The 23,442-nt window shown below is 35.7% G+C and overlaps 1 protein-coding gene across 1 annotated transcript; it reads right to left on the bottom strand.

The window, feature by feature from the left end:
* Nucleotides 1-18,271: 18,271 nt before the first annotated feature.
* On the bottom strand, nt 18,272-22,918 carry LOC139897921 (cyprosin-like). Its single transcript, XM_071880634.1, has 14 exons — nt 22,807-22,918; nt 21,729-22,093; nt 21,589-21,649; nt 20,982-21,076; nt 20,786-20,898; nt 20,461-20,629; nt 20,324-20,363; nt 20,151-20,215; nt 19,893-20,006; nt 19,686-19,750; nt 19,425-19,581; nt 19,181-19,300; nt 18,683-18,771; nt 18,272-18,558 (listed from the first exon to the last, which is right to left on the bottom strand). Exons 1-14 carry the CDS (start codon nt 22,895-22,897, stop codon nt 18,474-18,476), a joined length of 1,629 nt encoding a protein of 542 aa, XP_071736735.1. The 5' UTR covers nt 22,898-22,918; the 3' UTR covers nt 18,272-18,473.
* Between the last annotated feature and the right edge of the window lie 524 nt (nt 22,919-23,442).

Raw genomic sequence — 23,442 nt, 5'->3', positions numbered from 1 at the left:
GTTCTTCAAACTATACTTGAACCACCTTGGAAGATTCCGATGATTTTGTGGTTCGACGAAAAGCTGTTGGTTAAGATTGGATGCCCGTTCATACGACCGCCTCGAAAACCACCGTGGAAGATTTTTCCAACTTTGAGGACAAGGTTGATTTTTAACGGGTGGGTATTGATACACTCATGAATTAGTTACTCGCGCATGTCACAACTAAATCAAAATGGACCCTTGAGTAACCCCTTGAAGAAGCCCACGTTCTCCATATTTACATGATGGTTTTAGTATGGTTTTAGTAGAAGTTAAATTAAATTACACTAGATGAAATATATAGACTTAGTAAGGTACGTGCTAGTTGGGTTGATATTCATGTTCCCACTTTCTCTAGTGCAAGATGTCAGTTAGTAGTAGTTTTATTTTCATTAGCTAGGAACCGTCTGTTTACTAATATAAATATGTATTTAGCTTTTGGTTTAAGAAATGAATGAAAGATTGGTTTAATCCAAAAGTCTGTTTCTCTCTTATTTTCTTTGGAGACTCGCCATCTCGAATCGGCTTTATCCTAGGAGTTAGCGGTCGACTCGAATAGACCGTATCAAACCGCCTTCGTGGCCCAATACCTTGAGTATGTATTGGGTACGATCGAGGTCAAGGGTTCGATCATTGGCTCTGTAAAAAGTCGGTACGCAGAAATTCGGGTCGATCCACATGCCTGTTTTGATTGATGGACCGGGTCCATGTTATGCGGTTCGAGTTTCCGTCCCGAAAATGTATGTGTGCGTGGAACATGATCGAGTGGGTGGTTCTCGATCCCCGTCAGTGATTCCAAACGTTTTTCAAAAAAAAAAAAAAAAAAAAATATACTTTCATTGACGTCAGTTAATAGTTAAATACGGTTTATACGGAGTATTTTTTAAGAAGGGGTCGAATGTGCTATATATTGATGAAATGTGGTTGCATGCAACAAATGTATACAGTATTGGGGTTAAATCGTGAAGTGTATAAAAAGGATTGAACTTGGAAAGTTAACGCGTTTTAAGAGGCGGTTACGGTTGTTAAAGTTCGTGTTTATATGGAACCCTAAATTAAAACGCTAGCTAGTCAGGGAACAAACTGACATACAGTTCACGAGATAATTTCGATCGTTATTGCGCCGGGTTTACGTTTGAAGGTATAACTCGTTCCTAATATTTTAATTACTTTATATCGATTACAATTGAGTAGTAGATAGATTATATAGGTTATATAAGTGCCATAAACGTTATTTTAATTTCATACAAAATAGCTCTTGCATGCGAAAGTGACAATTGAAAGGTGTTAATATGAATGAACGTTGTTTGAGTTACTGAGAGATGTACTTCAAAGGTTTGAACGTTGTTTGAGTTACTGAGAGATGTACTTCAAAGGTTTGAAAGTATGATTGCTAGTAAATCAGTTTTGACTATTTTAAAGAAAAAAAATTTATATATAAAAAGAGGAAGAATTAGGGCATCACGCATATGATCGAGAGGATGACTTGTAAATAAATAAATAAATAAATAAAAGGTCTTTTAAGATCATCTGCCACTTTTAAAACCCAAAACAGTGCATGGTCAAAGTATAGTCTAGGCTCAAAGTATGTGTGGTAATATAAACGGGTAAGACCACTCCCAACCATGACACACTTCCTCCCCAGGACACACCGCCACATCAGCGTCACATCAGCTTTCTCTCTCCATTTATTTTTCACTTCCTCCCCATCACACACCACTACCAACCATGACATACTTCCTCCCATCACATACCCCACAAAATTAATTAAATATGTAATGTACAATGAGTGAGGGCGGAGCCCGTTGGAAGTGGTCTAATATAAGTTAGGTTACCATCTAAATTAGTTGTACGTCAGCATGATTTGCTACTCCCATTATTGATCAAGGTTTAATATATATAAGACAAAAGGGCTATTGGTCTGTCGCACCTCGAGAGATTATCACCTCTCACAGCTAAAGTAAAGTAACCTATTTGAGTTTTCAACTAAAACGACTAAAATCATGGTGGAATATTAGTTAGTCACTGGTTATATATTATAAGAGTTCGAACTTTCTATCTTTAGTTGATGTGGGACGGCTGATGACGGATGGGATGTTACAAACTCAAACGACACTTAATGGGTGCTCCAAAGATGCATGAAATGTGTGTCCCGTGTCCGTCACAACCACGAGAGACTATTGCCTCCCACAACTAAAGTTGTAAACTAACCCGATATCTCCGGGCTTTCAACTAAAATCATTGTGAGAGATATTAGTTAGCCACTATTTCAAAATAATAAGGGACTCGGACTTTCTCTCTAGCCGTAGCGGGACAGGGTGTTTCAACATGAACTAATAAAAATGATGTATGACAACCGGAAGTTTTCCGAATTTGTCTCCATTTTAAATTAGTTTATTATGTTGTAGCTTGAATAGTGCTCTTTAATAAATTGTTCCCTTATGATGTAATTGTAAATGCTTTATAACTTGTATATGAAAACTTCAATTCTCGCAAGGTTTTACAACTAGATTTTATTGCCGAATTTGTCTCACTTAAAATAATGAGTTTGTTCAAGTTGTAGCTTAAATAGTGTTGTGCATATTGTTTATTTCTATTTAATATCTTCAGGTACTTGCTTTATGTTATTATCATGCAGCATTTGGAGCCAAAAATAATGCAGGAGAATTGGAGAAAGGATTATGAGTGTAATATAGTGAGAATGTATGTAGAAGGTGATAGACTAAGCAACTTGTCAGATGACCTAATCAACATAATTCTCTCTTATATCGACACCAAACATGCTATTCAAACTAGTATTTTGTCATCTAGATGGAAGAATACTTGGAAGTCAATCCCACATCTTGATTTATCTTTTGAGGATATTACTTCACTACCCAAATTCTATGAGTCTGTTAATCATGTTCTTTCATCCCGCAATAATAAAATAGAATTGGTGTCTGTTAAACTTAGTTTTTGTAGAGAAGTTAGCCAAGAGTTTTTGAAAACGATTATGAGTTATGCGTTTTTGCACAATGTCCAAAAGATGACTATATGTTTGGGAGGGTGGAATATTGAATTCCCTATTTCTCTGTTATTTTGTCGGTCTCTCAAAGATCTCACATTGACTGGAGGACAATACAGTATGATCACATCATCTTGGAACCTACTAGCTTTAAGAACGTTGTATATTGATCATGTCTTCTTCAATAGTAATGAGAATCCCGTTGATCACCATTTCTCATTCTAAACTTTGTAATCTCACGCTTGAAGATGCAAATTGGGGTTGTGTTGTTAATGTGGTTACACCTCACCTAATGGATTTAACTATTGTGAAATGTAGAGGGAATCTTATTGAAGGTATTTCGTATGCCCGAGAGACATATTAAATTAATGTGGCTAATGTGTTTTGATCCAAGTCGGGTCATACCCAATAACAAGCTTACCGACACCTTATTCGTATTTGATCTTAAGCGATTGATTCGTTGATCAAACTACACGACACTTGAATTATAAGAAAAATGGTTTTCTTAAATTACTTGATATGTATATATATATATAAATTATGGAATAATTTATATATAAAGGATTTAATTATTTATAGGTTAAATAATTAATTATTTTATTTTATGTTACATCTTATAAATTGGTTTTATAAGATAATGCATACATAAAAATAATGTGTAAGTATTATAAATTTATTTATAAAAGATTACTTTTATAAATTTAAATTTATAACATAATAAGTGGCATGGGAGATTGGAATGTGCATGCATTTTGATTGGTCAAAAGTGGAAGTACTTCTCTCTCCATGTGCATGTGCATTTAACCCACTTAAATGATACTTACACATACAATTAAATAGATCAAGTAACTTGAAAACTCTTCCTTCCTCCTTGACCCATTTTAGGCCGAAATTTTTAGAGGTAAAGGTGAGTGTTCTTGAGTTTTTGGAAGCTCATTTCAAGTGTTAAAAATCCTAACCAAACTAGTGGGTGTTGGTGCACAAGCTTGGGGTATAACAACTTGAGGTTTCATACATTTGGAGCTTGCCTTGTCATCATCATCTTCATCATCATCTTTTGGAATTAACCCTCAACTAGCTTGAGGAGGTATAATCTCTAAACCCACTTTTAGTTTGTAAGCATATTTCACAACTTGATCCGATTTGGGATTTAACTTTAATCGGTTAAAGTGTAACATGTTTATAAAATTGTTTTTCACGCTTCCGCATACTTTTATTCTTAAATGGGTTTAAGTATTTTGTAACATGTTAAATCCCAACAATGGTATCTAGAGCCGAGGTTGTTGGAATATGCTTCGAGATGATTATTAAACCCACTTTATTTGCATTCTATTAACATGCATGAAAGTAGAATGCAAAGTTTTCGGGTTTTGGGTGGGTTTTGATTTATGGCCGAATTCATGGAGACCCAAAAGTGGGTTTTGGGTTTTTCCATTTTGGTCATACTTGGTTGTATGATGATGTTCACAATCTAAGCCTTGACCTTGTGGTTGGTTGTATGTTTGGTTGATTTGTTATTATTCATTTGGTTTGTAATAATAATTATTTATTTGGTCATGTAATTTATTTTATTATTTGGTATGTAAAATAGATTAGGTTGTATTTTCATTTTCTAGAAAAATGTATTAGCATATATTTCTTGTAATAAAATGAAGATACAAGGTGGAGACAAGGAAGAACACAAAGAGGAAGCATTTGGATGCAAGATTTAGTAGGAGATTTTGGAATCTCCAAATTTGTGTTTGTCCCCATTGACCGGTGACATTTGTTTTCGGCTAAACAAATGTCTACCATATTGGCTTGATTGTGAACATATTCTTTGCATGCGTGGTTGTTTATTGTTTGATTGTGGATTGTATGTTTGTATGCTACAAGTTTATCTTACATATTAACAACTTGCAAAGAATAAAAAGGAAAATTTAATTGGTTAAATTTGAAATGACTAAAAGGATTAATAGTAATAAAATTGGTTTTATTACATGACATGAAAAATGGATTTTTCACATGTACCACACACTAAATGCATGTTAGTGTATGGTATTAAAAGTTTTCTTGAACTAGAATAAAGAAACCTTAAAACCCTTAACATGCAAAGGAAACAAGTTTAACGCCATCCTTTTGTGTAACACTTAGGCATGTTAGGGAACTCATGATGGGATAAAGGTCACCTAACCGTTATGAGCAAACTAATATGCTTAAGGTGAATTTCGTATGCTTGTGGGATAAAGGTCACCTAACCACTTGTATGTTAAATTTACATGTTTACACAAGTAGGACGACTTGATTTGGGAATCATGAACTTAGGGTCACCGAAGCATGAGGAACAAATAGGCGTTGATGGGATTAATATGCCATGAAAAGGATTGCATGATCCCATAACTTAGAAGTTGCAAAAGGATTGCAATTGTCATTATGACTACCTAGCTAAATCAAATGACGGGATAAAGGTCACCTAACCGAAATTTGTTTTACCGTTGGATTCTAATATTTAATAAAACAAATTAAAAGGGTATTGTTTATTGAATTTAAAATCGATACTTAAAAGGACTTTGTTGAATTTTGTAGATGGCCGCTAATAACAACAACAACATGCAAAACGCACCACTTAACATGAACAACCTATCATTAAGGTCTCTCTTAGAGAAAGACAAACTCAACCATACAAACTTTATGGATTGGTTCCACAATCTTCGGATTGTCCTCAAACAAGAGGATAAAGAGTATGTACTTGAGGACCCCATTCCCGATCAACCGGATGAGAATGATGTGGAGGCAATGGCCTCTTACGATAAGTATTGCCACGACTCCCTTCAAGTCTCATGCCTAATGCTTGGGACTATGATTCCCGAACTCCAAAAGGATTTCGAGCATCATAGTGCATACGACATGATAACGCAATTGAAGGAGATGTTCCTTCAACAAGCGCGTGTCGAGCGTTTCGAGACCGTTCGGGCGCTACATGCTTGTCGTATGGACGATACCCAATCGGTTTCATCTTATGTGCTTAAGATGAAGAGCCTTATTGATCGTGCTAACCGCCTTAACCTAAACATATCAAATGAGTTAGCCACCGATCTTATCCTTAACTCCCTATCAAAAAGGTTTGATCAATTTGTAATTAATTACAATATGAATGGGATGGATAAGAGCATAGGTGAGCTTCACGGTATGCTTAGAACGGCGGAAACTAGCATGGGTAAAAGGGCTTTACCCGTGTTAGCAATCGATCAAGGTGGGTCCAAAGGTAACACCTCTAAGCCAAAGGTGGCTAAGAGAAAATGACCCGCCTATCAAGGCAAAGGGAAGGGGAAGATGGTTACTCCAACCATCAACAAGGCTAAGAAGCAAAAGGTAGCCGAGAAGGCAAACCCCAAAGAAGACCCATGTTTCGGTTGCGGTGAGATGGGTCATTGGAAACGAAACTGTCCGGTCTATCTTAAGGAGTTGAAGGACAAGAGGGATGCGGGGCAAACCTCAGGTAATATATATATGGTATATATTGAGCTTAATATTACTTCTTCTAATACATGGGTATTAGACACGGGATGTGGAACTCATATTTGCAATTCTTTGCAGGGGTTCAAAAGAAGTGATCATAAGGCGGGAACATCAAGTCTCTATATGGGCAATGGTGCAAAGGTGCATGTTAAAGCTCAAGGAGATTTTGTTTTGAAGCTTCCAAGCGGATTGGAACTTATTTTAGAAAATGTTTTGTATGCTCCGGATTTGTGTAGAAACATTATTTCTATTTCTCGCTTAAAACAATGTGGTTACATTGTTAATTTTATTGATGATGATATTCATGTTTCTAAAGATAATGTATTCTATTTCAAGGCTTCGCCTTCAAATGGAATTTATGAATTGGTTCATGATGACGCATCATCGAGCTCTATATACCATACTAGCACCAAGAAACTCAAAAGGGATTTGAGTGATTCCTATTTATGGCATTGTCGCCTTGGTCACATAAACAAGAACCGAATGCATACACTTCAAAAGAATGGACTTTTGAAATCAAATTAAATGGATTCGTTTGATGTATGTGAATCTTGTTTACAAGGCAAGATGACTAAAGCACCTTTCAAAGGGACTTATGAGAGGGCTAAAGATTTATTGGGATTAATACATTCGGATGTATGTGGACCCTTTAAACCCATGACTAGGAATGGTGAAAAATACTTTGTTACTTTCATTGATGACTTTAGTCGTTTCGGATATGTCTACTTATTGAGACATAAGGACGAAACGTTTGAAGCATTCAAAGAATATCAAAACGAAGTACAAAATCAACTCAATAAGACAATTAAGGTACTACGTACCGATAGAGGAGGTGAATACCTAAGCGATGCCTTCCAATATCATCTTAAGAGTTGTGGGATTATCTCACAACTTACTCCACCCGGAACACCCCAACTTAATGGAGTTTCCGAAAGGAGGAACCGAACCCTAATGGATATGGTTCGATCTATGATGGCAAGAAGCTCGTTGCCTCTATCATTTTGGGGTTATTGTCTAAGCTCCGCGGTTCGTATTTTAAATATGGCCCCAACCAGGAAAGTGGAACGAACACCTCATGAGATGTGGTTTGGAAAACCTCCATCTCTATCATACTTAAAGGTATGGGATGTGAAGCTTATCCTAAGCGTTACGTCCCTAATAAGTTGAATGCCCGATCCACGAAGTGTATCTTCATAGAATATCCTGAGAGATATGGGATATTATTTCTATGATCCTTCCGAGAAGAATGTATTCGTTGCTCGGAAGGCTGAATTCCTTGAAACTAAGTTCCTAATGGAAGGAAATAGTGTAAGGAAGATAGATCTTGATGAGGTTCAAGATCAAGCAGATGATACACAATTGGTTAACACTAGCACCCAACATGAAAATGTTGAGAATGATCAAATGGATGATCAAAGTATACAAGACGTTCACAGATCTGGTAGAATTAGTAATCCTCCTGAGAGATATGGGTATCTCATAGATGGTTGCTATGTGGTTAATTTGGATGAACCAACAAACTACCATGATGCTTTATCAAGGATTGATAAAGTTGAATGGCAGGAAGCCATGAACGCTGAGATGCAATTCATGTATGACAACCGAGTTTGGGAACTTGTTATACAACCTGCTGACTCTAAGTTAGTTGATTGTAAATGGCTTTACATGAAGAAAACCGACATGCATGGAAACTTAAATACATATAAAGCTAGACTTGCAGCAAAAGGTTTCGCTCAAACTCAAGGGGTTGACTATGATGAAACTTTTATGCTTGTGGCAATGCTAAAGTCTATCAGGATATTATTTGCCATTGCTGCTCATTATGATTATGAAATGTGGCAAATGGATGTCAAGACCGCTTTCCTAAATGGATATCTTGAGGAAGATGTCTATATAGTTTAGCCTGAAGGTTTTGTCGATCCGAAACATCCTAGCAAAGTATGTAAGTTAAAGAAGTCAATCTACGGATTAAAACAAGCATCTAGAATGTGGAATCATCGTTTTAATGAGGAAGCCAACAAATTTGGCTTCATTAAAAATGGTGATGAAGCTTGTGTATACATGAAAGCTAGTGGGAGCACTATCATGTTCCTTGTATTATATGTGGATGATATATTATTATTTGGGAATGGTATCCCGACAATGCAAGGAGTTAAAACTTGGCTAAGTAAATGCTTCTCCATCAAGGATCTTGGAGAAGCACAATACATATTGGGGATTAGAATCTACAGGGATAGATCCAGGAAATTGATAGGTTTGAATCAAAGTGCATACATTGAAAAGGCTTGAAAAGGTTCAAGAAGGAAAACTCTAAGAAAAGTTTGGTACCTTTTCAGGAGCGCTTCCCAGTTCATCTCAGTGCCCCACCACGAAAGATAAACAAGAAAGCATAAAAATGTCCCATATGCGTCTGCTATTGGGTCAATCATGTATGCGATGATATGCACTAGACCGGATGTATCATGCGTTCTTAGTGTGACAAGTAGATACCAGAATAACCCGGGAAATAGTCATGGGACTGCGGTTAAAAGTATATTGAAATACCTTAGAAGGACTAAGGATATGTTTCATATATACGGGTCTGGTAAAGAGGAACTCGCTGTAAAAGGTTACGTGGATGCGAGTTTCCAAACTGATCGAGATGACTCACGATCACAATCCGGTTATGTCTTCATGTTAAATGGTGGTGCAGTCTCTTGGAAGAGTTTGAAACAGGATGTTGTTGCGTTATCCACTACAGAATCAGAATACATCGCCGTCTCATTGGCAGCTAAGGAAGCTGCATGGATGAAGAAATTCATCGACAACTTAGGAGTGGTCCCTTCCATTCAGGACCCTCTTGAGATCTTTTGTGATAACGAGGGTGTGATTGATCAAATCAAGGAACCTCGTGCTCACCAAAAGACACGTCACCTTGAGCGGAGTTTCAACTACATAAGGGATAAAGTTGAAAAGGGAAAGATATGTATTCGCAAAGTTCACACAGATTTTAATATAGCGGATCCAATCACGAAGCTCTTACATGGAGCAAAACATGGTGGACATGTTTGTGCATTAGAGTTTCGACATTCTAGTGATTGGTTATGATCTGTTTTAAGTATTGTAACGGAACGAAGTGGTTCAAACTCATTAATATAACTATGGTGTTATTTTATTTGGGTCAAGTTCCTATTTTGCATATTTTATCCATGAATAAGCTATTATTCTAAATTCCGTAGTTGATCACATTTGTGGGAACAAGTGTGAGGTTTAGACTATTATGAACTTGGATTGGTATACATTCAGGTTGAATGTGGGGCAAGGTTGCTACCAAGGTTCATAGATATTTGTGGGATACAAATATTGGAAGACCCGCTCTCAAGATTTACTGAACGGAACCTTTGTGGTTGATCACATGTAATCTTGAGTAAAGGCGAATGTCATTGTATCCTCTGACCTGAGATACATATTGGGTTCTGATATTTACCAAGTATTGTGCCTTGATTCTTTCCTTCGCTATTCTGAAATATGGTAGTTCATAAGGAAGAGCTTAGGTATGATACAAGGTATATATTTAGGACGTATGTAGTCAAGATGGAATTTGTCCCTCTTATTCGTTGAGAGTCAGATGTCTAAGGCCTGATAAAGTTAAATCTAGAAGAGAGTGATCACTCTGTATCTCTTGGATTTAACATGACATCTAGGACAAAAGGATGTAATGAAAGATTCACCTATTCATGTTCGAGTTGGGATCTCGAAGGGGATGATGTTATTGAATGGCACCAAGTCATAACACATTGGGGGTGATGGACGGTCGTTAGGTGGTATCCATCACTTGCATTAATTTCTTATGTTTCTCGTGCAAGTGGGAGATTGAAGGTATTTCGTATGCCCGAGAGACATATTAAATTAATGTGGCTAATGTGTTTTGATCCAAGTCGGGTCATACCCAATAACAAGCTTACCGACACCTTATTCGTATTTGATCTTAAGCGATTGGTTCGTTGATCAAACTACACGACACTTGAATTATAAGAAAAATGGTTTTCTTAAATTACTTGATATGTATATATATATATATAAATTATGGAATAATTTATATATAAAGGATTTAATTATTTATAGGTTAAATAATTAATTATTTTATTTTATGTTACATCTTATAAATTGGTTTTATAAGATAATGCATACATAAAAATAATGTGTAAGTATTATAAATTTATTTATAAAAGATTACTTTTATAAATTTAAATTTATAACATAATAAGTGGCATGGGAGATCGGAATGTGCATGCATTTTGATTGGTCAAAAGTGGAAGTACTTCTCTCTCCATGTGCATGTGCATTTAACCCACTTAAATGATACTTACACATACAATTAAATAGATCAAGTAACTTGAAAACTCTTCCTTCCTCCTTGACCCATTTTAGGCCGAAATTTTTAGAGGTAAAGGTGAGTGTTCTTGAGTTTTTGGAAGCTCATTTCAAGTGTTAAAAATCCTAACCAAACTAGTGGGTGTTGGTGCACAAGCTTGGGGTATAACAACTTGAGGTTTCATACATTTGGAGCTTGCCTTGTCATCATCATCTTCATCATCATCTTTTGGAATTAACCCTCAACTAGCTTGAGGAGGTATAATCTCTAAACCCACTTTTAGTTTGTAAGCATATTTCACAACTTGATCCGATTTGGGATTTAACTTTAATCGGTTAAAGTGTAACATGTTTATAAAATTGTTTTTCACGCTTCCGCATACTTTTATTCTTAAATGGGTTTAAGTATTTTGTAACATGTTAAATCCCAACACTTATGATTTCTGCACCCAAATTATCCTCATTAATGTATAAAAGTCGATATTTTCGTGAGTTTTCAGCAGATGGTTTGTCTTCTTTAAAGAAAGTGGATTTCTATATTTCTTATCCAGCTGACGTAGACGCTCCTAAAATTATTGACGTGCTTCAACAACTCAACAATGTTAAATATCTTACGATTGGATTGGAAGTTGTAGAGGTATTTGTTCCTTGAATGTTTATAGATGCATCAACTAGCACTCTATTCTACTTTACTTCAAACGTACTTAAGAAAAAAAATCTTCTTATTTTTATGCAGCACTTCGATCAAAATTGTATCATATATTAGATAAAATACATATTAATTTTGATATATAAGCTCTTTCTTATTTATTTGACTATTTCTATTTGTATACATCGTGTTCAGTTCAACTTGTATAGTTTTTTTTTTTTTTTTTTTTAGGTTCTTGCATCAAATGTTCAGCTAGTCTCACATCTACCTTCACCATTTGCTAACTTAATAAGTTTCAAGATTTATCCAATCAAACTTCCACAACTTTCTCCATTTGCCGACTTAACGAATTTCAAGATTTGTCCATCAAACTTACACTCGGAGGAGGACGGGCATGAGAAAATAAAGTGTTGGAAGCTTCGACGAGCCCAGCACACCCACTATAGAGGACCTAGACTATACTAGACTCACTACACCAACACTTTGGCGTTGTTTAGCCTTTAATTTTATAAATCCTTAGTGCACAATGTACTTAGGCGACAGTGTCGACCATATATCTTTAGGCGGTATAACTGACCATGTATTACTTAGGCGGCAGAGCCGACCATATAATAAGAACAACAAAAGTGCACTAAGAACTTAAACACAAACTAAGGCTTGATCGGGAAACTTAACAAAAACACTTATATTAAATTACAATTATAATATTACTTACAAGCTTTCTCTTCTCTACTTTCGCTAACTCACACTCTTCTTCTCTTCTTCACAACTCACTTCTTATTTCACTCTCACAACTTTCACACAACACAAATGAAATCTCCTCCCATATTTATACTACTCCATGAAACATTCTAGAACCTAGATATTTCCATGGATATATAAATATCTAGATATTTCTACAACCTACAAATATCTAGATTTTTCTTTTACATTTCAATTTCTAGATTTTTCTCTCATATTCTAATATCTAGATATTTTCTTATACATATTAATATCTAGATATTTTACCCATATACATTTACTAATTCCATACTATTCTAAATTTGCATTGTATTTTAACACTCCCCCTCAATGCAAATTTTCTTCCAATGATGTCTTGCAGACCATTCCAAGTGCTTCTCTGAATTTTGTAAACTTCGGTTTACTTAGGCTCTTGGTGAATATATCTGCTACCTGTTCATCTGTCTTTGTTGGCACCATCTTGATCTCCCCTTCAAGGACCTTCTCCTGAACATAGTGATAGTGTACTTCTATATGTTTTGTTCTTGCGTGAAAGACTGGATTCTCTGCTAGACGTATAGCTGATAGGTTATCGCAGAAAAGCTCTACTTGATAGTCTGTTGATTGATGAAGATCTTCCGTTAGTTGTTTCAACCATGTAATTTCTTGTGTTGCTGACGATGCCGATCGATATTCTGCTTCAGTGCTTGACAAGGATACTGTTGGTTGTCTCTTGCTGCACCATGATATTACTCCTGATCCAAGACTAAACATGTATCCAGTTGTTGACTGTCGTGTATCATAGTCTCCAGCGTAATCGGCGTCACAATATCCAGTCACGTGACATTCTTTTGTTTTCTTGTACAAAATGCCAAAGTTAATAGTGCCTTTAACATACCTTAAGATGCGTCGTACAACATCAAGGTGAGGCTTCTTCGGATTGCTCATGTATCGACTAACCACTCCAACTGCATAAGATATGTCTGGCCGGCTTAGTGTGAGATAAATAAGACTTCCGACCATCTTTCGATACATGGTAACATCTTGAAGACTTTTTCTTTCATCTGCTCGTAGTTTTATATTCGGATCCATTGGGGTTGAAATAGGTTTGCAATTAAGCATTCCGTACTTTTGTAAAAGATCTCGCGCATATTTCTGTTGTCCCAGAAATAATCCTTCTCTTTTCTGCTCTATTTCGAGTCCAAGAAAATGTTTGAGTTCTCCAAGCTCCTTCATATGAAATCTGATAGACAGATTCTCTCTTGTCCTTTGGATCTCCTCATAGTGATCTCCCGTGATGATTAAGTCATCCACATATACTAGCACTATGGCTAGTTTTCCTCGATCTTGTTTCACAAATAAACTAGAATCTGAAGGAGCAACTGTGAAACCACTTTGTACTAAGAACTCACCAATTTTTCCGTACCAAGCTCTTGGAGCCTGCTTCAAGCCGTATAGTGCTTTCTTTAATTTGCAGACATGGTCAGGATGGGACTTGTTCTCAAAGCCTCTTGGTTGATCCATATAAATTTCTTTGTCAAGTTCTCCATGTAAGAAAGCGTTCTTGACATCCATCTGCCACAGCTTCCAAGATTTGCTAGCGGCTAAAGCTAGTAGAGCTCGAATTGTTGTGATCTTCGCCACTGGACTAAATGTTTCTTCATAATCCAGCCCATATTGTTGAGAAAAACCTCTAGCAACAAGTCGAGCTTTATACCTTTCAATGGAGCCATCTGATCGAGTCTTCACCTTGTAAACCCATTTACAAGATATTGGTTTTACATCTTTTGGCTTTGGAACTAAACTCCATGTCTGGTTTTCTTTTAGTGCATTAATTTCTTCTTCCATTGCTTTCTGCCATTCTTGACTTTGTGCTGCTTCTTCATAAGTGGAAGGCTCAATAAGTATTGATTCATCCACATGAGCAGCATTGGCATACCTCGGATTAGGTTGCCTCGGCCTTGTTGATCTCCGTAATTCTTGCACATGCTCCTCGGCATCCATTTGGCTTGGACGAACCTTTTCGGATGTAGATTGATGTACCTCAGTTTTCCATGGACTCGTTTCCTTATAGTACGATCCATCTCCTTCTTTAATTGGATCCGATATGTGCTCTTTATGTTCTTCTTTCTCTTCTGGACCATCTTCTAATCCATGAGATTCTGGAAGCTCTATCTTTTGAGGTGACCACCATGAAGAAGCTTCATCAAATACCACATTTCTTGTAGTATGGCACTTTCCAGTATTTGGATCACAACATATCCATCCTTTTCTTGATTCATCATAACCGACAAAAATGCATTGAATTGCTTTCTTATCAAATTTGCTTCGTAGATGATCTGGTACGAAGACGTAACATACACATCCAAAAACCTTGAGATGGTTGACGGTTGACTTGATCTTCCATAATTTTTCATAAGGTGAAATATACCCCAACTTTGTTTGTGGGAGTCTGTTAATCACGTACGACGCCGTCCTCATACATTCGGCCCAAAATTTTCCTGGTACATTCTTACCATGAAGCATACTTCGACATCATCACCTCTTGTCTTCGAGATGTTGCTTTCTTTTTATTGGTGAAGAGTGCATCTTCTCCGTCTTTTATGGTTACTTCATTCATCTGCTTGGCTAATGCCTCTTGATTAGCCAACAAATTCTCCAGCTCTATTAATGATGGTTGAGTAGGCCATCCTCTCACAGCGGCTATAAATCCATTATACTCGGACCTTAAGCCATGGATGATAATTCTCTTCATCCTTGCATCGCTCACTTTCTCTTCAGGAGCAAGTTGAGATATCTCACGGCAAATTGATTTCACCTTGGTGAAATACTGAGAAATAGACAGACTTCCTTGTGAGATACCCGCGAGCTCATTTTCCAAGAGCTGGAGGCGTGCTTCATTCTTCTTTGAAAATAGTTTTTCAAAAGTTTCCCAAGCTGCCTTTGGTGTTTTCTCGTCACGGATGTGCTCCAATAGATCCTCCTCGATTGTAGTCTTCAATATAAATAAAGCCTTCCCGGCCTTGATGTTCCATTTTCTCAAGGCTTCAGCATTTTCTTTCGGTGGAGGCGTTGTGTCACTGCCAGCAACTATTTCCCATAAATCCTGTCCTTGTAGGTAGGATTCTATGCAAGTCCGCCAATAACCATAGTTGTGGTTATTGAGACTCTTGATTCCACTGCTCGTACTTGCAAGATCTGTCATCATGACGTCCAACGTTCAATAAGCTTGGTCCCTGACCGATGAGCTTTCACAGTTCCTAACTGTGCTCCGACAGAATCTCCCTTAGAGCCTTGGTGAAAACAAGTTGATGTAAACGTCCAACGTTTACCGATTTCCTCCACTGAAAATGGTCCCGAACGACCCGCTCTGATACCAATTGTTGGAAGCTTCGACGAGCCCAACACACCCACTATAGAGGACCTAGACTATACTAGACTCACTACACCAACACTTTGGCGTTGTTTAGCCTTTAATTTTATAAATCCTTAGTGCACAATGTACTTAGTCGACAGTGTCGACCATATATCTTTAGGCGGTATAACCGACCATGTATTACTTAGGCGGCAGAGCCGACCATATAATAAGAACAACAAAAGTGCACTAAGAACTTAAACACAAACTAAGGCTTGATCGGGAAACTTAACAAAAACACTTATATTAAATTACAATTACAATATTACTTACAAGCTTTCTCTTCTCTACTTTCGCTAACTCACACTCTTCTTCTCTTATTCACAACTCACTTCTTATTTCACTCTCACAACTTTCACACAACACAAATGAAATCTCCTCCCATATTTATACTACTCCATGGAACATTCTAGAACCTAGATATTTCCATGGATATATAAATATCTAGATATTTCTACAACCTACAAATATCTAGATTTTTCTTTTATATTTCAATTTCTAGATTTTTCTCTCATATTCTAATATCTAGATATTTTCTTATACATATTAATATCTAGATATTTTACCCATATACATTTACTAATTCCATATTATTCTAAATTTACATTGTATTTTAACATAAAGATGCCTAAAGAAATCAAAAAGTATCTGCTAAATGGTTCTCCAAGTGCCACTGTCTCCATATTCTCACGTGAGGTAGTATCATTTACTTGTTGCTCTACTTTGTAAATTCATTGAAAGTGTTGCATGCAATCGGCATAAAAATTCGAACTCGCATGCTATATTTATCAAAAACGATCTGTATGTCATGTAGCTACCAAGATTTCTTGGGATGTTCAATCATTTATTGTTGCTAACTATGAATCTTTCAATATATTGTTACTGGTAACTCTCAAATTGAAACCAAATCAATAGTTGATCGTGCATCTCTGTAGTGTAGCTCGTGTTTTAAAATTGTGAATTTTCTGGTGCTTTCGTATGTATGCTCTCAAGTTCTTCAGACGCCTACAATGTTATGAACTTAATAACGAATTATATGAAGATTAAATGTAACGGGAAGGTCTCTGCATTCGTGGATTTGCTATAGCATCACAATCGTCGTCATAGAAAATAGTAAGCTACTGATTTCCATATGTTCTAACTGTCATAACCACTCATAACCAATTTTCCCATTTATATTTGTTTTGCATTCATGTTCCAATGATATGAATGGTAAAAGTTTCATGTTTCGGAATCAGTCATATAGCTTTTTACCTCAAAAGTTTAGTTTTCTAAACCAAAAATATATAGGCTATAAACTTCTGGTCGACCATTCTTTTTTATTACCCCACTTGAAGTAATGAGGTTAAAATTTATTAATACATAAAAAAGGTTTACATCTTTACACATATCTATGAAAACCATGGCTTCCAGATGCTTACTCTGACTTTGTTACCAAGACTATATGAAGCACAAGTCATATGATCTATAGTAATAAATAGCAAAAAAAAAAAAAAAAAAAAAAAAAAAAAGGAACAAATGGACAATGTGTAATATGATCTCCAATTATGGTATACCTTTCTTCATTTGTAGTCTGAGTAAAGACTATTTACTAAAGTTTCCTTGTTTTTGTCAAAAAAATAATAACAAATAAATAAAGACTAATGTTGTATAAAGTAAACAAGAGCATGTCAGGATGGCAAAATGACTTGTACCTGATGGGTAAAACTCGACACTTTTGGATCCGGTTTGGGTTCAGGTATTCGTGTCATTAGCCGGGTATGGGAATGGTTTTAATTTTTTTTCGGGTTCGAGTATGAGGATTGGTTTTGATACAAACTCGCATACTCGACCCATATACCCTACTCGTATACTCACTCTGAAGGAGATTTCAATTTCATTAATAACAATAATAATAAAATTTAATAATGATAATAAAAGCTATGGTATTGTAATATTGTTCGGTATTTATATATACCTATTTTGATCTAGTGTTCATTTTAATAGCATTATCGAAACTAAAAAAGAAATAGATGGTGAATGAGAATGACTAACAACGAGAAAATTCGATACCGACAAGAAAACCTGATAACCCGAGTGTTACTAAGTAAATGGGGATCCCCGCTTAGCCATGGGGAAACCTGATAACCCAACAGTTAGTAAGTAAATGGGACCCGACGGGTAGAGTCCGAGAATGAGACAGGGGTTTCTAATCGGGCTCGGGTCTAGGATTACCTAAACCCGCCCAGATGCCATCCCTAATGCCAACAAAATTCTTGAAGTTATAGTAACTATTTACATCTATAGCTTTCTATTAACTTTGCTTTTATTTGGTCTTCGTTGAGAGCGCTTGCGAAATGCAATCTTGCCTCGTCAGCATTCAGCTATAGGACACTAAGCAATGAAGTTTTCTTTTCTTCTCAAAAGGTGATAATGAAACGATGTTAAAAACAAAAATAAAAACTGGAGTACACTATATACTAATGTTTACCATTACCACCCTTCCTGTTGTTTATCGCTTATTTGAAATCAGTTGATACACGAATACAGTAGTAATCATGTTAGTGAGCTGTGAAATTTCAGATTAGTGCCAACATATTAGACCCAAATGCTACTTTTGATTGAAATAGGGTTAAATAAAAAGCAACTAGGCGACTAACAATGCAATTTATGAAACACAATGGTAACTGGCCAACATCAGTTTCTACCACATACCACCACACGTTCTTACAATCTACCAACCAAACTTCAGATAAAGAAAACAGTGACATTCATTATTTGAAAACATTTACTCATTACGGTATTTACAGAAAAAAGTCAAAGAAACCTCTTTCTCAAGCAGCTTCAGCAAATCCAACTCGCGAGTTACCATAATCAAACACCGTGTGGTATTGACCCATAAAAACATCTCCCAGGATCCTGCAACAACAGACCATCGATTGATATTAATCGGCATAATAAGATCATCTAAAAACAAGTCCAACTAATAAAATACATATAGTATGATGCTTTAAATCAAACAAAGGAAAGAGCAGGTAATTACCATAGAGGTCCAAGAGGAGGGGCGACATCCATAGCTGTAAATCCACTTATGCATTGTGCTACCTCACCCTCTCCAATTTTGAGCACATACTGAAACAAATAAAATATAGTCAATTTACATAAAAAGTAATAATTAAAGTCTACCCAAAATCATATACTAGATGGCAAAATGCATGTGTTGATCAAGGATCTAAACGGTAGGGTTGGTCAACCAGAGACACTTTCCATCAAAAGCATTTTTTTAATGATTATTAAACCATATAAAATTTCTATAAGAAGCAAATATTTTTAAGACAGCGTTTTAAGAGGCCAAAAATTATTATGCACTCTATATGTACTTTCACTTGTTTATTTTCAAGTTCAGCTCATTTGACCTTTTAATGTAAAAAAAAAAAGCTTTATCATCCCTTTAGTAATTAACTGTTAACTTGAAATTTCCACCTCTATTAGATCACGTACACAAAATAACATTTGAACAGTAACATAATGATACTATTACCTGTTCTGGGGTGAGCTCAAATTTTACCCCACCAATGGTGAAGGCAATAGTGGGTAAAGAAGAAAGACTGGCGCATTCAACTGCAGATTCTCCCATTGGACTCGGTATACGATCACAGAGCTGCATGTAAATATGTATAATACTTATACCCAACATCATATTCAGATAACTCAAGAAATTAATTACCTTCAAAAAAAAAAAAAAAAAAGAAGAAGAAGAAAAGAAAAAGAGGTTTACTTTATACCTCATTGACATAGTTAATTATGTTATCTTCAGTTTGATTCTTTTTAATTTGGTTTTGCATCCAAACAACTGCCATCTCACAGAAAGTACACATTTCATCATTTAAGCCACCAGAAGACTTCCCGTTTTTCTTGTCAACCACACTCTCGATCATTGAACTGTCAAATATAACTGATGATTACAAATAGCCTACAACTGATGATTATGAGATCATAATAAACATAGGAGAAAAAGTTGGTGTAATGTGCATTGTGAGACTGACCTAACATCACGAGTACCATCGAAAGTGCATAAATTCATTTGAGAACAGATTTTATCAGCTTGTGCCTATACAATCACAACAAAAGCTTGTAGTTAGACTGTCAGAAGTATTCAAGCATATGACTAATAAGAGTTCATCTAATCATCTAAATACAAACATTAAAATCAAAATAAGTATCATTATTGGATAGAAATCGAATGTGCATACCTCAGATAAGAGCATCTCAATTATAGTCTTTCCATACTGATTAACCAATGTTTTACATTGTTGGCTCATTACACCCGCAGCACCAATTGCATGATTGATTTGAGTGATGATAGTCTATTCAGATATGACAATGTTCAGATAACGTTAATTACAAGCAGGATAAGGTAGCATAAATAAAATACTAAAAACAAGCAGTTACAACAATACTACTAGTTGCTAAAATTGTTATGTGTGGATGATAAAATACTGAAAACATACCGTGGGACCCGCCAATAAAGATGTTCCAGAGTCGGCAATTGCTGCACAACCATCAGCGCAAAAACCTGAAATGGAACAACCCGACAAAGTTTACAACACTTAACAATCTTTCCAATTGCATAAACACATTTTATCCAAGCCAAGAAAAAAAAAAAAAGAATAATTAAATTTACCAGTAGTTTTATCTCCAATAAGAACGTCACCCATGTCAAACTAAGGATAAGAAAAAACAATATACTCAGAAATTAGCCATGCAGATAAACAAATTAAATGCGGAGTAATATGTACGAAGTATATTGTAATTACTCACCTGCCAATAGCCCTTTTGTGTCACGGGTACATATGTGTGTTCTCCCTTAAAATGATTAGGATCGACCCCACCAAAAACAAGTTCACCACCTTCTTCCTCATCAACATTGCGATTAAACCAAAAGGAGAAGACTGGTTCTTTAACAAGACCTTGATTAACCATGTTGTACCTAAAAAGATACGTGCATATCTCAATTTAGAACTCAAAAATAGCCATCAACAAAAATGACGAGTGCAAGAAACAAAAACCATATGTTGTGAATGAGATATGAACAATGAAACATGAAAAGGAGTTGTAATTCGGTAGCAAAAGATGAGTAAAGTACCACACAGGTACAGCTTTCCCAACAGAGATGGACTGAAATCCAAGACCGAGTATACCATCGAACTTGGCTGCCAAGAAAGTGAGACCGGGCTCTTTGGTTGCCTCGATAAAATCCTGTTAAAAGTGAAACGTATGAAAGAGACCCAATAATAAACATTTTAGTCATCACATACGAATCACAAATTTTCAATCTATACCTGCTTTTTAATAACAAGATCACCAAGTGTGACAGAGTCCTGGCTAAAAACCCCAGATATTGCTCCAGTTCCATATTGAATTGCAGCAGAAGTCCCTGGTAGATATTGAAATATATTTCTAAGTTTACATTGAGACTCATACTCTCAAATTTGGGTCCACTGAGTCAAGCTTTTTGGGTCTTGAAAAAAATGGCTGGCGATGTAAACCATAAACCCTAGGAAAAATAGGTCCAATGGGTTCCCCTCCAACCAATTGGATCCTATACAAGATATAAAGAAGCAAGTGTAATGTGTATCAATTCTCAAAGCTCAATAAACAGAGTTAGGTCTAATGGGTCATGAGAATGGGTCAAACGGGTCGAGCAAAACCGTTTTGACCCGTTACCCAACCCGACCCAACCTGACCCATTTGACTCGTTTACAAATCTGACGCATGACCTATTTCAACCCAAAACCGTTTTGACCCGTCACCCAAACCGACCCAACCTAAACCGTTTGCCAGTTATAGTTTACCACTTAAGGCTTTAATAGGTTGGATCAAGAGGATCAAAATTAACAGATAATTTGAAATAGACAAAATGAAGCAATACATAACAAGCAACCATACCATTTTTCTTGTAGGTACTCGACTTACTCGCCTTGTACTTAGAATGAAAAAGGCAAGCAACCTGCATTCATATGAAGATCTCTGAGCAAATAACTGAAACTTCACATAAACTAAGTTACTTAAAGAGAAATTTAACTCACTGAAAAGTAGCACTTTGAAGATGGGACCCACAGATTAGAGCTACCGGTATCAAAAATCACAGTGAACTTTTGAGGTGGACTTCCAATACCAATCTCACCATAATACTGAGCATCCATGTAATTCTTTAGTGCAATGATGTCACCATCTGAACTCCTGAGAGCTCCATTGAAGCCGAAATTTCTTCTAACAGTTCCTTCCTTGGTCAAACCACGTTCAGTAAGTTGGTTAATTTGGTCCGGCTTCTTCTTTTTAAGTCCAACTCGAAACAATCCATCGTTAGCCGCCGAAAATGCAGTAGGTGACAAAAGAAACAACAGAAAAAAAGCAACCAAGCTTGTTTTGATTGTAGAACCCATGTTGAATACTGTAGCACAACAAAAGCCACCTCTAAGATACTTATTGTACTCAAAATTAAATATACATCATTAATCATTAATAATTAATATAAGGTATAAGGATGCAGTGCATATAAAGAAAGCATAATTACTAGAGCTTAAACGTAACCATAAACAAGTTGAACCAAAATATTCAAAAACGAACAACAGTTTTCGTCCCTCACTCAGTTTCAATTATTCAAAATATTCAAACACAAGCCCTAACTAGTCATTATCCGTGAACAGTCACAAATTTTAGTCACTTTACTTCAGTGATCGTACTTAAATAAACAAAAAAAATGATAACTAATAATAAAATAATATAATATTGCCTTAAATTTCCATCAGCCATAAACACACCTAAAATCACAAATTACATCACTATTTAACCACAAACTGATTTGAAATCGTCAATTTAACAATCTGGACTAGCATTAGTAAAGGTTTTGAAACTAAGCTTTAGTAACCGTACTAATAGATTAAGTAACATAAACTGCCCTAAATTTTTAATCAGCAATATGTAAAACGATAACTACTAATCAGTACACAAATTAAACAAAACACGTTGGCGGTTCTAGTAATAACAGTTAATTGTAACATACACCGTAGATGATCGAAACACGTAGATCACAATAATTATAAAAAAATGAAAAAAAAAAAAAAAAAAAAAAAAAAAAAAAAAAAAAAAGGATGTATAACTTACCGGCAATATGCGACCGAAAAAATGAAGAATGTGGCGTTGAAAGAGAGGAGGAATATATGAGTAGTGGAAGAACCAAGTCATCGCACCGCATCAGCAATTAAATAAAAGTTTTGCAGTTGAGTACACGCAAACTTACTTATTATCTTTTTAAGTCCTTCAAGATTTTTAGCTTAACTAACACGCAAAATTTGGGTTATCAATTTAGTTTGGTTCTTTAAGTTTTTTAGGCAGCAAATGTACATCGATGAAGTGAAATTTATCATCGATGATCACGTTCAGCTTTCTTTCTTTCTTTCTTTCTTTCTTTCTTTCTTTCATAGTTGTTGATTGATAGAACCGTTTTTATTGTTTATTTCTATAATACAATATTACATTTCAAAATCAGATTTAAATTTTACAGATAAAAAAAATGACCTGTTTGCAGATTTTAAGGACACATCTTCTTTGATAGACATGATTTTAGACACTAGACATAATATATTTTAAAAAACAAGCTACACCGTAATATTGTCGATTGTAGTATAACTCTCTACGAACACATCAACAACAATTAATAAGGTTAATATTGAAATAACATCAAATTTCTAGATCAAATGTTAATTTACAATACTCATGTTTGGGACAAAGTAATGAATC

This window comes from Rutidosis leptorrhynchoides, chromosome 3, assembly GCF_046630445.1.
Source record: "Rutidosis leptorrhynchoides isolate AG116_Rl617_1_P2 chromosome 3, CSIRO_AGI_Rlap_v1, whole genome shotgun sequence".
Classification (NCBI taxonomy): Eukaryota; Viridiplantae; Streptophyta; class Magnoliopsida; order Asterales; family Asteraceae; genus Rutidosis; species Rutidosis leptorrhynchoides.
Note: the sequence above shows the minus strand (reverse complement) of the source record. Positions and strands in the feature narration are given on the sequence as shown.

Bases quoted from the DNA above. Each gene is read 5' to 3' on its own strand.
- LOC139897921 (XM_071880634.1), bottom strand. From the start codon at position 22,897: ATGCGGTGCGATGACTTGGTTCTTCCACTACTCATATATTCCTCCTCT. The intron at 20,007-20,150 runs GTATGTTTTCAG...ATATCTGAATAG, and splicing joins CTTTATTGGCGGGTCCCACG to ACTATCATCACTCAAATCAA. The intron at 19,582-19,685 runs GTCAGTCTCACA...TATATTTGACAG, and splicing joins GATGGTACTCGTGATGTTAG to TTCAATGATCGAGAGTGTGG.